Raw genomic sequence first — 15,667 nt, forward strand, 5'->3', positions numbered from 1 at the left:
TCCACAATAGCCAAACTATGGAAAGAACCTAGATGTCCATCAACAGATGAATGGATCAAGAAGATGTGGTATATATACACAATGGAATACTATGCAGCCATCAAAAGAAATGAAATCTTGCCATTTGCGACAACATGGATGGAACTAGAGCATATCATGCTTAGCGAAGTAAGTCAAGTGGAGAAAGACAACTATCATATGATCTCCCTGATATGAGGAAGTGGTGATGCAACATGGGGGCTTAAGTGGGTAGGAGAAGAATAAATGAAACAAGATGGGATTGGGAGGGAGACAAACCATAAGTGACTGTTAATCTCACAAAACAAACTGAGGGTTGCTGGGGGGAGGGGGTTTGGGAAAAGGGGGTGGTATTATGGACATTGGGGAGGGTATGTGTTTTGGTGAGTGCTGTGAAGTGTGTAAACCTGGTGATTCACAGACCTGTACCCCTCGGGATAAAAATATATGTTTATAAAAAATAAAAAAAATTATTAATAAAAATACTCTTCCTTTTCTCAACCGCGTGTCTGTGTGATTTTGGAATTTTCTTTGTGTACTTCAGCCAAAACAATATACTGCAAGAGCAAAAGCAGGTTATAAGAATCCAGTTGTCTTTCATTAAGTCACCTATGAAAGATTTGCAAACGAAAAACTGTCACACTTAACAATAATCTTTTTGGAAAATATAGATAGTCTTCATTAAAATACGTTAACATGTCATGGTTTATTACTGTTAAATTTAATGGTTCACTTCTAATTTCTAATATGGTAATTATAGAATAACTGCTCATAAAAAGCTTTTGGGGTCTTTATAAGTTTTAGAAGTTTGTGCTTGATCTTAGCCAAAAGGCCAAGAAGTGATAATAATTTTTAAAAGTTTAAAGACATCCTGATGCCAAAAGATTTGACAAATACTGTGTAAGGATATACCAAGGAATAGCACTACCAGTCATCAGAGGTATCTTTAATTTTCTGTAGTGATTTTAACCATTTTATACCCACAAGCCATGAATAAGCATTTTTATTGTTCCAAAACCTGATCAACTCTTAATATAATCAGATTTTAAAATTTTAGCAACTTTCATGTAATGGCATCTCATTATTGTGATATTAATTTCCAGTACTCTAAGAGGTTGAACAACTTTTCATAGGGTTACTAAGCAATTGGATATCTCCTATTTAGAGTGCCTGTTCAGATCTTTTGCTCACTTTTCTATTGTCTTTTTGATTTGTGGAAGTACTTTGAGTATCTTAGGTATCTTCTTCTAAGGTCTCTTACTTTTTTTATAATTTTTTGATGACAAGAAATACATTTAAATCTTAAGTGGAATTTATCAATCCTTGCTTTATATTTGGTAGTTTGGGAATCTTGTCTAAAGATTCTTTTCCTAACCTCATATCTTAATGGCATCTTTCTGTATTATTGATTTTGTCTTTCACAGGAAGATCTTTACTCCTAGAAGCTGGTTTTTATATAGGTAGGGGTCCAATTTGTTTTTTTCTCCCAGTGGATACCCTGTTGAATAGCACCATTTAAAAGGGACTATTCTTTGGGGCACCTTGCTGGTATAGATGGTTAAGGGACCGACTGGTTTCAGCTCAGGTGGGTGAGCTCAGTGTCCTAAGATCAAGGATGGTATCGGGTTCCATGCTCAGTGCAGTTTGGGATTCTGTTTGGGATTCTGTCTCCCTCTCTCCCTGCTCCCATACATAAATAAATAAATCTTTTTTTTTTTTAAGTACTGTTCTTTTTTTCTCTCCTTTTTTCCCTGCCTCCTCTATCACATTTGTATGGGTCTGCTTCTGGGTCTTCATTTTCATTGCATTGTCTATCTGGATCTCTCTTCTGTTCTGTTGTTGTACTTGTCTATCTGCACGAATGTCACACTGTCTTGATTTCCAGTGTATGGAGTCTTGATGTCTGCCTAGGACAAGTCCTGCTTTCCCTCTCAGGAATGCTTTGCATCTTCTCAGCCGTTTGCTTTTCCGTATCACTCTTAAACTCTGTTTATCAAGTCAGTCAACTTTTGTAATTTAGTTTGTTCAAAGAAAATAAAATGCCCTGACCTGATTTTCAGTTGGATTACATGGAGTATATAAATCAGTTTGGGAGAATCAGTATCTTGATGATATTGAGTCTTTGGATCCAGGAGTGTGCAGTAGCTTTCTACATTTAGTTAGGCCTCCAATGACTTGATAAGGTTTTATGTTGTCCTTATGGATCTTCTCTTCTTTTAGGCCCTCCCCGCCCCCAAATAGTCCTCTCTTAAGTCTATCATAAATAGTGTTTTTATTTTCTGTTACATAGGAATATAATTTTGCATTTGGTTACCTTGCCTAACCAAATAATTTCAAAGGAGGATGTTGGTTTTTCTGGATTTTCTACATATTTAATCTTATCTATGTTTTATAATCTGTGACAGTTTTTTTTTCTTTTCAACCCAATGCTTTTTACATGATTATTTATTTGATATATTTGACTTATTACGCTTGTATAGTATTGAATTAAAGTAGTCACAGCAGGCAATTTGTGATGTTCCCACTCTGAAAAGGAAGGCTTTAAATTTTATCATTAAGCACAATATTTGCTGCAAGTTCATTGTAGATATTCTTTATCAATTACCAAAGTTTCCTTCTTAGTTATCTAGGAAACTTAGAAAAAAAAATCTCAAAAGAGTGTTCAGTTTTATCAGTTGCATTTACCACATCTAATGAGATGATCATATCGCTTTTTTCTTCATCAAGGCTATGAGTATAATGAATCTCATTCATTGATTTTTCTTTCTTTTTTTTTTTTTAAAGATTTTATTTATTTATTTGACAGAGAGAGATGACAAGCAGGCAGAGAGGCAGGCAGAGAGAGAGGAGGAAGCAGGCTCCCTGCTGAGCAGAGAGCCTGATTTGGGGCTCGATCCCAGGACCCTGGGATCATGACCTGAGCTGAAGACAGTGGCTTAACCCACTGAGCCACCCAGATGTCCCTCATTAATTGATTTTTCTAAATGTTAAATCAACCTCTGTTCCTGAGATAAGTCCAACTTTGTCATGCTGTGTTATCCCTTAGTATATTTTGCATCTGTGCTGCTTAATGAGAGTATTATATAATTTTTACATATACTTGAACCCACATCAGGTGCCTACAATTTTAAAATTAAAGTGAAGTAAATGAAGCAATTAGAACCCTATGAAGTCACTTTCTTTAACCTCTGGTAAAATTTAATTTAAAACTAATTTTGTATCTACTGATTTTGTTTTATATTTACTAATTAAAATTTATTAAGTTTGGGGAGCCTGGGCGGTTCAGTGGGTTAAGCCTCTGCCTTCAGCTCAGGTCGTGGTCTTAGGGTCCTGGGATCAAGCCCCACATCAGGCTCTCTGCTCAGCAGGGAGCCTGCTTCCTCCTTTCTCTCTGCCTACCTCTCTGCCTACTTGTGATCTCTGTCAAATAAATAAATAAAAACTTAAAAAAAAATAAAATTTATTAATTTTCTTAAAATAAAGTTTAATTTTGTTTTATATTTACTAACAATATAACCTCACCAGCTTTACTTTAGAAAGTATGTATGACATTTTGCTAGCTATGTCTTTTTGCTTCTGGTATGTTTCAGATGTTCTCAACTGAGTCCAAAATCTGACAACCTTCTCTTTTAACTGAAGCTTTACCCCTGTTCCATTTAATAAGTTAAATATTTGCCCTTAGATCTAATCTAGTGCTTTGAAATTGTGCTACATGATTTAGATTTCTTTTCTCACGTGAGCTGAGCTTTGAGACTATAAGCTTCTAAGGGCCCAGCTGTCCTTCAGTTCAATAAATTTTCTAAATTCCATTATTTTTCTTCTTTGACTAATACTTTACTTAACGATGAGTTTCTTCCTTGCCAAAATGTTGACATTTTGTCATCCTATTTCCGATCCTGATTTCTGGTTTCTGGTTGGAAAATGTGTGAAAAGAGCATGCATTTTGCAGGTGCTGTGTGCAGGGTTCTCTCTGTCCATTAGCTTAGTTTGTTGTTCCTGTTGTTCAAATTGGCCATATCTTTGCCGAGTTTCAGCCTGTTTGTTCTATCAGTTATCTAAAGAACCGGTGTTAAGATTTCCCACTAAAATTATTGGTTTTTCTCTTTTCTCTGTGTTTATCCATATGCAGCTACTTCAGAGTCTTTTAACTTCTCTGCCCAGTGGTTCTTCTGGCCTTGGCGTTTTGAGGCAATGCCCTGCCCCTACCATGGGATGGCCTTGAGTTGCTGGGCTTCTGTGATTTGGGGGACTAAACCAGCCCAGGTCACATCTAGATTACCTACGATCCAGAGTTTGAATGAGCCAGATTAAATGAAAGGAGGCGCATGTGTTTAGGGCGCAAGAGTGGGTTCTTTGCTTCCCTGTTCATTAACTGGGCAGTTAGCCCACGTTGTGTGATTGCTCTCCCCACCTCCATGGAGGTGTTATTTGGCAGTACGGGTCCTGCTAAGGAAAGGGTAACTTTGAATTCCCATCAGAATTTGGTACGAAAAGAGTTTGTTTTTAGTCTAGCTACAATAACCAGCCTGTCAACTGTTGTCTAGATTTAGAAATCTTTGGTCAACATCGAGAGCTTGGCATGATGAAGAAGATGTGTGCCCACAGAAAAGCCAGTCATTTTTTTTTTTTTTTTTAATTTGACAGACAGAGATCACAAGTAGGCAGAGAGGCAGGAAGAGAGAGAGGAGGAAGCAGGCTCCTTGCTGAGCAGAGAGCCCAACGCAGGGCTCGATCCCAGGATGCTGGGATCACAACCTGAGCTAAATGCAGAGGCTTTAACCCACTGAGCCACCCAAGCGCCCCAGAAAGCCAGTCTTTTAAATACAGAGATTGTTTTCATTTTGTTATCCCCTAAGATTTATTTCTCCTGTTATCTTTAGTTGTTTGAAGGACTGAAGGCATTTCGAGGAGTAGATAATAAAATTCGACTGTTTCGGCCAGACCTCAACATGGATAGAATGCACCGATCTGCTGTGAGGGCCACTCTGCCGGTATGTAAATTTAGGAGTTTCTTTTGTGTTTCTCCAGATGTGATGAGTCACTGTGATTTTACCACAAAACAAATCCTTTCTGAATACAGTTGATCCTTGAGGAAGGCAGGGGTTAGGAGCACTGACCCCAAGCCATTGAAAATCTCCCCAAAACTTAACCACTGTTAACTTACTTAACTTACTGTTGACTAGGAAGCCTTTCCAAAACATACACAGTTAATCAACACATATATTATGTATTATACGTATTGTAGACTTGATTCTTGTAACAAAGAGAGCTGGAGAAAAGGAAGTGTGATTAAGGAAATCATACTGGAGAGAAAATATGTTTATAGAAACTATACATTAAAAAAAAAGCCACATGCAAATGGACCTATGCAGTTCAGATCCATGTTGTTCAAGGTTCAACTATAGTTAGATCAATATTCAGTACAAATCATGAGAGTTCTTAAGGTACTTCTCATCTACTTTGTAATGAATGAGGTAAAAATACAAGGAAATAACCAATACCACTTGGCAGTTCCACGATCTGTTTCTTCATAAATGTCCATGGGGGGTTGGAAGAAAAATATACCTCAAACTAAAATATATAAAATGTGAAGATCCTATGAAATTATAATATGTGAAATGGGAAATAGGGTGTGCCACACAGGTATTTTAGGAGTATTTTTGCTCAATTGCTTGGGACACTAGCAAGTTTGCAATGATTTAATTATTTTAATATTTTAGCCCAAGCTTTCTTTTTTTTTTAAGAAAATGATATCAAAGTAGATTGTTATGGCCATTGGTGACTGTCTATAACATCGTTAAACAGCAGAATTCATTATATGGTGGGTTGGATTTAGGTCCTATGGCTCACATCCAGGTAAGAAGTGTCTTCAATTACTGCCCTTCCCTGATACATGACCAGGTTGCCTTTCTGAACTGTAGGAGTCTTTTTCTTCTTTTGCAAATTCTGCATACCTAACGTTCAGGAGCCCAGCCCAGGCTGTACTTTGAAGAAGCCCAAGTAACTACTCCATTTTAGCAGGATCTTCCTTCTCCTTCCTATTTTTGTGACCCATGCTTCACTCACCTCCTTCAGGGGCCATAATATAGTGCCAGAAGGGAAATGAAGGTACATTCTTTGGACTAGTTTCACTCTTGTGCCACAACAGACAAATTACCAGGAAATACTTTAAAGCGGGGGCAGCAGGAAAGGGAATTAACATCTGTTGGACCTCAGCTCTGCCATAAAGTGTGTTATGTGGTTTTACATTCCTTCTCTATTTAATCATAACAGTAATCCTCCAGAAGGTATGTGTTTTTTAAAAAAAAAAAAAAAGTATGTGTTGTGTGTTTTAGTAGCACGTTTGTACCTAGAAGAAATCTCAAGCCTCAAGAGCTTACATGACTGGCCTAAAGTCACAGAGTAAAGGGACAGGGCAAGAAATTGGGTGCAAGATTTTTTAATTCCTAGTCAAGTTCTGTTGTCACTAAATCTTCAGTGACTCAGAGTGACGATATGTCCTGTATGATTGGCAATCCTGAATTCTATATTCTTATGCTGCGGTTGCTGTTCTAAGTTCTCATTTAAGTAGGCAGTTCTTAATGTCATGAGTTCTACTTAGATATGTATTTCTGAGTCATTTCAACCCTGGATAACCCGTGACCTACATCTCTGAAAGTATGTTTCTTTGCCCTGTTAAGTGAGTAGAAACTAACTTATTTTAGAATCTGTCACCCATCTAATATATGAAAACATTTTCCTCCTTAGAAATAAACTTCTCTTTGCCTTTGCCCATTTTTCTCTTGGGTTATCTGTGTCTTTCTTACTCATTTTCAGAATATCTTAACAGATTCAAGTTATGATACTTGGTTAGTTAGGGGTTATGAGTAACTTCACCCAATTTGTTGCTTCTCAGCATGGAATCTGTGTAAGGACTCCCTCTCTCTCTGCCCCACCCTGCCACTCTAGTGCGTGCTGTGCTATTTCAAATAAATAAATAAATAAATCTTTTTTTTTTCTTAAGATTTTATTTATCCATTTGACAGAGAGATCGCAAGTAGGCACGGGGGTAGGGGGAAGCGGTCTCACCGCCAAGCAGAGAGCCGATGCGGGGCTTGATCCTAGGACCCTGAGATCATGACCTGAGCCAAAGGCAGCTTAACCCACTGAGCCACTCAAGCGTCCCTAAATAAATAATTTTTTTTTTTTAAAGATTGTATTTATTTATTTATTTGACAGATCACAAGTAGACAGAGATGCAGGCAGAGAGAGAGGGAGAAGCAGGCTTCCCACTGAACAGAGAGCCCGATGCAGGGCTCGATCCTAGGACCCTGAGCTCATGCCCTGAGCTGAAGGCAGAGGCTAAACCCTCTGAGCCACCCAGGCACCCCTAAATACATAAATCTTAAAGATGAAAAAAAGCAAAACTCTTTTCTACCTTAAGGTGACAGAGGTATTTTTTTGATTTTTACTTTATAAAAGTCTTAATGTTTTATCATATTTAAATGTATAATCCAACTATAATTGGTATTTGCTATGGTAAGAGATAGGGATCCACTATTTTATCTCCTCCATGAAGATAATCTATCATCCCATCACAATTTTAGAGAAAAAAATCAGGGGAAAAAATGGTTATATTATTACTTCTTCTTTTTTTTTTTTTTTTTTTTTAACATTCTAAAGCTTTCATGAGGATCATTTCTTATAGCTACAATGTAGGAAAATCTCACTCTTCATTATGTTTTCCATTCCTTCAGGTATTTGACAAGGAAGAGCTTTTAGAGTGTATTAAAGAGCTTGTGAAATTGGATCAAGAATGGGTCCCCCATTCAACATCTGCTAGTCTGTATATTCGTCCCACGTTCATCGGAACTGAGGTACAAACTGACTCCCTGTTTCTGGGTGGGCAGCTTATCATCATTTCTTCATGTGAGAAACTTCTGGGATATAATTTGATAGCCCCCAATAACATAAATGACTCCTTTCTCCTGATTATCAAAACCAGGTATCAGCAAACATTTTCTTTAAAGGGCCAGATGGTAAATATATCAGGCTTTGTGGGCCATATAGTTTCTGTCACAACAACTCAATTCCAACATTGTGGTACAGAAGCAGCCATAGTTACCAATGTAGATGAGTCAAGGAATGAGCAATGAGCAAGGCTGTTTGTCTTCCCTTACTCAAGATTCACCAGTATCCTTATATTTTCCTGAGTTTCCTCAGAGTAATTCTTCAGTGTAATGTCTCTTCTCCTGGCAGCAGTTCTCCAAGGTGGACGTGGTAATGATTTTGAAATTTGGAGGAGGGAGAGCTGCTGCTTTTAATTTTCATTTTCCTGAAGTCTTGGGATTACCAAGGAGTGGGAGTAGAAGTCCCTCTTCCCCCATAGGAAATGTTGAAAATGAAGTTCACACAATGGGTTTTAGGGAAGGACCTTGAGAGCTAGAGTCTTGGCTTTACACATCAGGATGATAAGATCTGCTGGTAGGTCACAGTCTACTGGTTGGTGCCCTTGCAAAAGGAGGACATGCCTGGAGAACCTAAGGCCACTTGGGTGGGTGTCCTGTAAAGACCCTATTACTTGTCTCCTTCCTCTTCTAGGCAGCTGTGGTCTTATGGAGAGTGGGTGGTGTGGAGGGATCATGGTGGGGGGGTTGAGTGTGGGTAGCAAATGAAGGGGCTGTGGCATATGAGATTTTTAGGAATAGGTAGAAGATGACATTCTTTTGCTGTAGTCTAGGCATTCTGCTCTCTACTAGGTAATTATATGCTTACCAGTTTCTCTATTCTGACATCTGAATGCCAGAAGTATGGAAATATATAAGGCCATGGAAAAAATACCTAAGTGGTTCTTTGGCATCCTTTGGATGCCTTTTGAAAGACTATGATGAATGCAGGCAATGAATTTCATGAAGTGCAGTCTCCCTAACAAATTTGGAAGAATTGAGACAATAACAAAAGTTATCTACTCCTTATATCTCTGGCATTTTAGTATTAATAAAGTCTATTTTTAATTTTATATTTTATTTATATATTTTATTTTTAGTGTTTATATTTTAGGATAGGAAGAAACGGTTTTTAAAAGTTTGTTGAAACATTGTTACTACTCTGGAAGCACTGTCTTGTGTTTATTCTGAAGTACTTTCCCATTCTAAGATCTGATTCTTCTATTCTGAGTTTGTTGAAAGTTTTGTTATGAATGTATGTTAGATATTGTTGATGGCTTTTTCTAAATGTCTTGACAGGATTATGTGTTTTTGTCCCTTATTCTAAATTATATTTGTTATATTCGTTTTTTTGGTGTTAAAACAACCTTGCATTCCTGGACTAAATCCTACTTAGCTACCATGAATAATTCATATTAAATCTTGTATTCAGTTTGCAAGCATTTTGTTAAGAATTTTTGTCAATGCTCCTAAAAGGTATTGGTCTATAGTTTCGTAGTGTATTTTGTTCTGCAATTTAGTAAATTGTTCAGAGTTCCAGAATCCTATAACCTAGAGTTAGACAAGTTTATAAATCTGATTTTATAGTCTAGCCTGTTGTCACAATAATCCTCTCTATTGGTGATCTTCAAATTTTTGCATTTGAATCACCCAAGTTTGTTTGTTTGACTGATGATTGATTGATTGGCTGAGGAGGGAGAGGGAGAAACACAATCTTAACCAGGCTCAACCCCAAGTCGGAGCCTGACACAGGGCTCCATCTCTAAAACCTGAGATCATTACCTGAGTCAACATCAAGTCAGATGCTTAACTGACTACTGACAACCATCTAGGTGCCCCCACCCTGGTTTTTTTTTTTCATTTATTTTTTTATTTTTTAAAGATTTTATTTATTTGACTCAGAGTGATTACAAGTAGGCAGAGAGGCAGAGAGAGAGGGGGAAGCAGACTCCCTGCTGAGCAGAGAGGCCGATGTGGGCCTTGATGCCAGGACCCTGAGATCATGTCCTGAGCTGAAGGCAGAGGCTTAACCCACTGAGACACCCAGGCACCCCCAGGTATTTTTTTAAATATACATCTTGACCCCAATCCACAGAGATACTCATTGAGTAGATCAGAATGGTGTTTCTGATGCCGGGCGGAATTTAGGAACCTCAGTGATAAAAGCTCGGCCAAGTAGTTCTCTCCCACTGGACTATCAACTTACCTACTTGATCGTGCTTTGGATCTCAAAATCAAGAATTTTTCAAAATCTGCTTTACAAGTAGTAAGTTAAGAATTGAAGGAAATTGATGGCTCTGCCTTGTCACTGGCTTCACCGAATAATTGCAGACTCACCTCTGTATCAGTTATCTGATGTTTTGGTCTTGTCTTCTGCTGGCTAATATCCACATTATTTTTGTTTCCAGTTCTTTTCATGGTTAGATGAATTGATTAAGTGGGTCTTCGATCCAGGAGGTGTTTTGACTTCTTTGAATGAGCAAATAAATATATGTTGGGGTAATTTATTAAGTGATCTCACCCTGCCTTAATCTCGTGTGCCCAGTGTCTAGTCCTGGGTGTGGTAGTCCCCTGTGAGGGTCGAATAGTCAGTGTTCTACAACCCACTCATCTGTATTGAGCTCCAGCCCAGAGCCAAATAATTTAAGTCTGTGGAGCCAAGATCAGAGACCCTGCATTTAAGCAAACTTTCCAGGGATTTCCTTACTACTTTCAAGAGTATCACCATCTCAAGCCTTGGGAAAGAATTAAGTATATGGCTAGCAGTCTTTAAAGCTTTATTTGCTCCTGGGATGGCCAACTGGCACCAGGCAGAAATATTTACATCTTTGAAAGCTCACCTTCGTCCCAAGGGCACGGTGTCATTTTCACTTTCAGGGGCCATGATACAACAGTCCAGTGTTAATTATTCCTTCTTATGCCCAGTTTGATTCGGCAGCAGCCATGTGATAAGAGAGTGGTTCTCCTATCAGCTTACGAATTTCATTATGTTTGCAAAGTGTTCTGCTTCTTCACATGTTTATCATTAACTGACCCTTCATTTTTACTGACTTACATAGGTAATACCTACATATGAATGTTTTTGTGCAGTTCTTTATATGTCTTCCAGACTTATTCGATAATAATCGAGTCTATTACTAAAAGCTTGTTAGATTTAGGATTATGATAAACAGAATAGTATTTTATTGGGACATTTATAATTATCTATTAGTATATAACTACTGGGTAGAGCTTGCCAGTAAAATATACCAGGCTGCCAATGGGTAGAAATTCTTTTTAAAAAATTTTTTCCCATGAAGTTCATATTACTAAACAAAATGCTGAACATTAATACATAAACCTCTTGGGAAAAGTTTAGAGAGTAAAATCATTCACGTTACCAAAAGATTTCTCATTAAGAAAAGAATTTGAACATCCCTTTACTATCTTCTAAAATGTTTTTTTATAGGGAGTAAAAAACTTAAACAGAAACTAAAAGCTGGAGTGCCTCAGACTACTGCGGATTATGTGTCAATTGGAAATTAAGATAAAATCTGAAAGCCTACTATTTAAATAAAGAACATTTACATGAACAATTTCTAGATTTTCATTTTATCGGACAAGAAGTTAAAATTACATGGCTATCAGAATCAGTACAGGATACCGAGCAGCCTTACCTCTAAAGAAGCTGGGTTTTGCTGATTTTAACATCTGTTTTATCCAGCTTCACTCTGTTTAGTAACTCCAAGCAGGTACAGCTATATGAACGTACAAACAGACACAGGCTTTATTTCCTTAGTGATTCTAATAAGGTACGAGTGCTTTGACCACAGTCTATAACAAAATAGGCACAACCATGAATTCTGAAATCCCATGTTATCATGGCGTTCAGCCTTTCACGTTTCCAGTTTTTCTCAGTGTCCTCTCATCCCACCGGAGATGATTGGAGAGGTGACAGAGTGAGGCTGCACTGGATAGTAGCAGGGCTGAGGATCTGTGTCACGGAGAAGAATCAAGTCTGATGGTGGAGCGACAGCCCACTCAGCCCCTTTGACCAGGTCCCAGGCTGAGGCCACAGATCTGCAAGCCACCAGCAGACTTGGCTTTTTCAGCTGTTCTCCTAGACAGACTGTCTTTGGCTCATGCAGAAGGGGAGGAATCCCTCATATTCAGTTAACTCATACCTCTTCTTTTTTTTTTAATATATATATTTAAAGATTTTATTTATTTATTTGACAGAGCACAAGTAGGCAGAGCGGCAGACAGAGGGAGAGGCAGAAAGACTCCATGCTAAGCAGAGAGATGGATACGGGGCTCCCTGGGATCATGACTGAGCCATCCAGGCACCCCTTAACTCCTACTTCTACACTCAGAGCGCCCCTACGTAAATCTCTGGAGCTGAGCCCCACTAGAGAAGCAGTCTGCTTTGGTTAATTGCAGCCTCGGATGCCCAGAATACAATCTGAACAGTGCAGCGCATTTTCAGTCACTTCACATAAACAGTTTCCCCATTCACAACTTCTGGAAATCTTTCAGAATGACATTTTCATTAGCGCTCCCATTTATAAAACTCCCGCTGCCAAATGGTCCAACCCTTGATTTCTGGTTCACTACATGGGAAGCTTAAGGACATAAATTTCATAGACCTTTCTTTTCCTTTTATCACCTTGTAAAATCTTCATATTACACATATAATGTAACCTATAATTGTAACTGTTCCCATGAAAAGAATTTCCTTTATTCACTGCCCTTACTTATGCGTATATATATTGTATATCTTACAATCATTTCTCTTCACAATTAGCCTCTATAAATGAAAGAATGTGAACAGATTTTAAAACTAAGGGGCACCGGGGTGGCTCAGTGGGTTGAGCCTCTGTTATGATCCTATAACTTGTCTTTTGTCTACAATTTAATGCATTCTATCGCAATCATATTTGAGATACACACACATACATACATATACACACACATATACATACGCATTGATTCCACTGCTTATAAACAATATTAAATTCTCATTTGTATAACTCCGTTAACATGCTTCAGATCAACAGCCCCATCTAAGTATCTTCAAACCTGGAGTTTGTTTTTCGAGGTCCAGCTTATTTGCGTTAATTATAGCCTATGAAATGCAGCTTATTCTCACCAGCTACCATCCACTCCTACCAATGGACAGCCTCTTGAGGCTGTTCTGGTCTGTGTCACCATTATCATGGGGATGATTTCTGGTTGTCTTCATTTTTACCCTTCCTGCCTCTCAGTTCATGGCACTTCCCATCATGGGCTCTGAGGTCCCACCGTTTGGTTCCTTATTTCCTTCCATCTTCATTCCCTACTCTCATCCCATCTCCTCACCACCCCCTGGCAATCATCTCATGCCTTGAAAGGATATTCTTTTGGTCTGTGTGTGTGTTTTCGGTATCTCTTATTTGTATTTTCTAGAAATGGTTTTGTTCCACTGATCTCCCATTTCTGAACGTTTTCCCAAGGCATGTTGTTTCTCATTTCTGTGCAGGTTACTATGTGTCTATCCAGTCCATCACTTCTAAGTGCTGGAAAGTTCTCCATGCTGGACACCTGCCCCACCTGTGCCAGGTCCCTAACTGGGATTCCATTTCCCTGTCAGCTGATCCAATACTGCAGCGAGAAGTTGACAACATAGAACCCAGGAAATTCTTGAGTTAGTGTTTCCCAGCAAGATGCCTTTGGCCCATTTTACTTTCCCAGTCTGGGAAAGTTCTGCTGCGTTTTAGGGAAGTCCTCATTCTTTTTGATGAAATGCAGTCACTTGTTGGACACTGTCACCAACCCCTGCCATTATGAAGCTCTCCTAAGTCTCAGGCACGGTGCTTGGTGCTTTCTGTGCACTGGCAAACCCTGAGAGTAGGAGCTCCTGGTGGCATTTCAGAGATGAGGAAACTGAGCCCCAAAGTGATGAAATAAGAAGCCTGCGCACTCAGTCTCTCTGCCATGGAGCTGGGTCTAGGGAAACAGTGCTGAGCAAATGTGACATTTCTGCTCTCTGGGAAATCCGTGTCTGGTGCAGCAGTCACTTTTCATAATAGAAACTCATGAAATGACTGTGTACTGCTAGAGGGAGGTCTGTGCTGTGGAGAAATGGGGTGTGGCTCAATAACAGTGGTTAGTGTGGAAATATGATGGATGGAGCTACTAAGGTCTTTCCTGTCTTGTTCTCATATCAGTCCACCTTTGTGTCTATTTCCTTTCCTTCTCTGAGCCAGCAGCTTTCCTGCTTTTAATTACATTTGACCTAATCACTCCAGATATTATAATGTGTTATATATTCTGTATTATATAACACACACTATCACACAAAACACACTTGTGTTATATAACACACTCCTACGATCTTTACGTTCAGTTACCATACTTCCAAGTTGAGGGATATCAGTTTTCACACGCAAATTTGCCAATCTGTTTCTAGGATTTTATTTAAAAAAAAAAAAAAAATTTAGGGATACCTGGTTGGTTCAGTCAGTTAAGTTTCTGCCTTAAGCTCAGGTCATGAGCCCAGGGTCCTGGGATCAAGTCCCCACATCAGGTTCCTTGTTCAGCAGGGAGCCTACTTCTCCCTCCGCCAGCCACTCCCCCTGCTTGTGTTCTCTTGCTCTCTCTCTCTCTCTCTGATAGGTAGATAGATAGATAGATAGATAGATAGATAGACTTTTTTAATTCAGGTAAATCTCTCAGGCATAGTGCATAAAGATCCAATCAATTCTTGCATATATTGCAAATTGACCACCACAGTAAGTCTGGTGAACAACCATCACCATACATAGTTTAAAAATTTTTTTTCTTATGATGAGAACTTGAAAGATTTATTCTCTTAGCAACTTTCATACGTACAATACAGTGTTATTAACTATAGTCGCCATGCTGTTTGTTACAACCCCAGGACTTATTTTATACCTGCAAGTTTGTACATTTTGATCTTCTTTACCCATTTCTCCCACACCCTGCCCCTGCCTCTGGTAACCACCAATCTGTTCTCTGCATCTACAAGCTTGTTTTATGTGTGTTTTCATTTTTGTTTTAGATTCTGAATATAAATGAGATCATTTTATTTCATTGCGCATAGTGCCCTCAGGGACCATCCATGTTGTTGCAAGGCTGCGTTCCTTCTCTATTCATGGTGAAGTAGTATTCCATTGTATCTGTAGACCACATTTTCTTTCTTCTTTTTTTTAAATTTAATTTTATTTTTTCAGTGTTCCAAGATTCATTGTTTATGCACCATACCCAGTGCTCCATGCAGTCCGTGCGTGCCCTCCTCAATACCCACCCCCAGGCTCACCCACCCACCTGCTCCCCGTCCTCTCTAAAACCCCATTTGTTTCTCAGAGCCCACAGTCTCTCATGGTTCTTCTCCTCCTCTGATTTCCCCCAATTCACTTTCCTTTCCTTCTTCTAATGTTCTCCATGTTATTCTTCATGTTCCATAAGTAAGCGAAACCATATGATAATTGACTTTCTCTGCTTGACTTATTTCACTCAGCATAATCTCCTCTAGTCCCAGCGATGTTGATGTAAAAATTGGGTAGTCATCATTTCGGATGGCTGAGTAATATTCCATTGCATATATGGACCACATCTGTATCCATTCATCTGTTGAAGGGCATCTTGGTTCTTTCCACAGTTTGGCAACTGTGGCCATTGCTGCTATGAACATTGGGGTACAGATGGCCCTTCTTTTCACTACATCTGTATCTCTGGGGTAAATA

At 38.8% G+C, this 15,667-nt stretch overlaps 1 protein-coding gene across 3 annotated transcripts in view; it reads left to right on the top strand.

The window, feature by feature from the left end:
• The window catches only part of BCAT1 (branched chain amino acid transaminase 1), a 108,020-nt gene that overhangs the window by 55,228 nt on the left and 37,125 nt on the right, over positions 1-15,667 (top strand). For all 3 annotated transcript variants that reach the window (XM_059402803.1, XM_059402802.1, XM_059402804.1), the window contains exons 4-5: positions 4,899-5,009; positions 7,755-7,874. In XM_059402803.1, coding sequence (XP_059258786.1) covers positions 4,899-5,009; positions 7,755-7,874 — 231 coding nt within the window. The remainder of the gene's footprint in view (positions 1-4,898; positions 5,010-7,754; positions 7,875-15,667) is intronic.

The sequence above is a fragment of the Mustela nigripes genome, chromosome 6 (genome assembly GCF_022355385.1).
Source record: "Mustela nigripes isolate SB6536 chromosome 6, MUSNIG.SB6536, whole genome shotgun sequence".
Taxonomy (NCBI): domain Eukaryota; kingdom Metazoa; phylum Chordata; class Mammalia; order Carnivora; family Mustelidae; genus Mustela; species Mustela nigripes.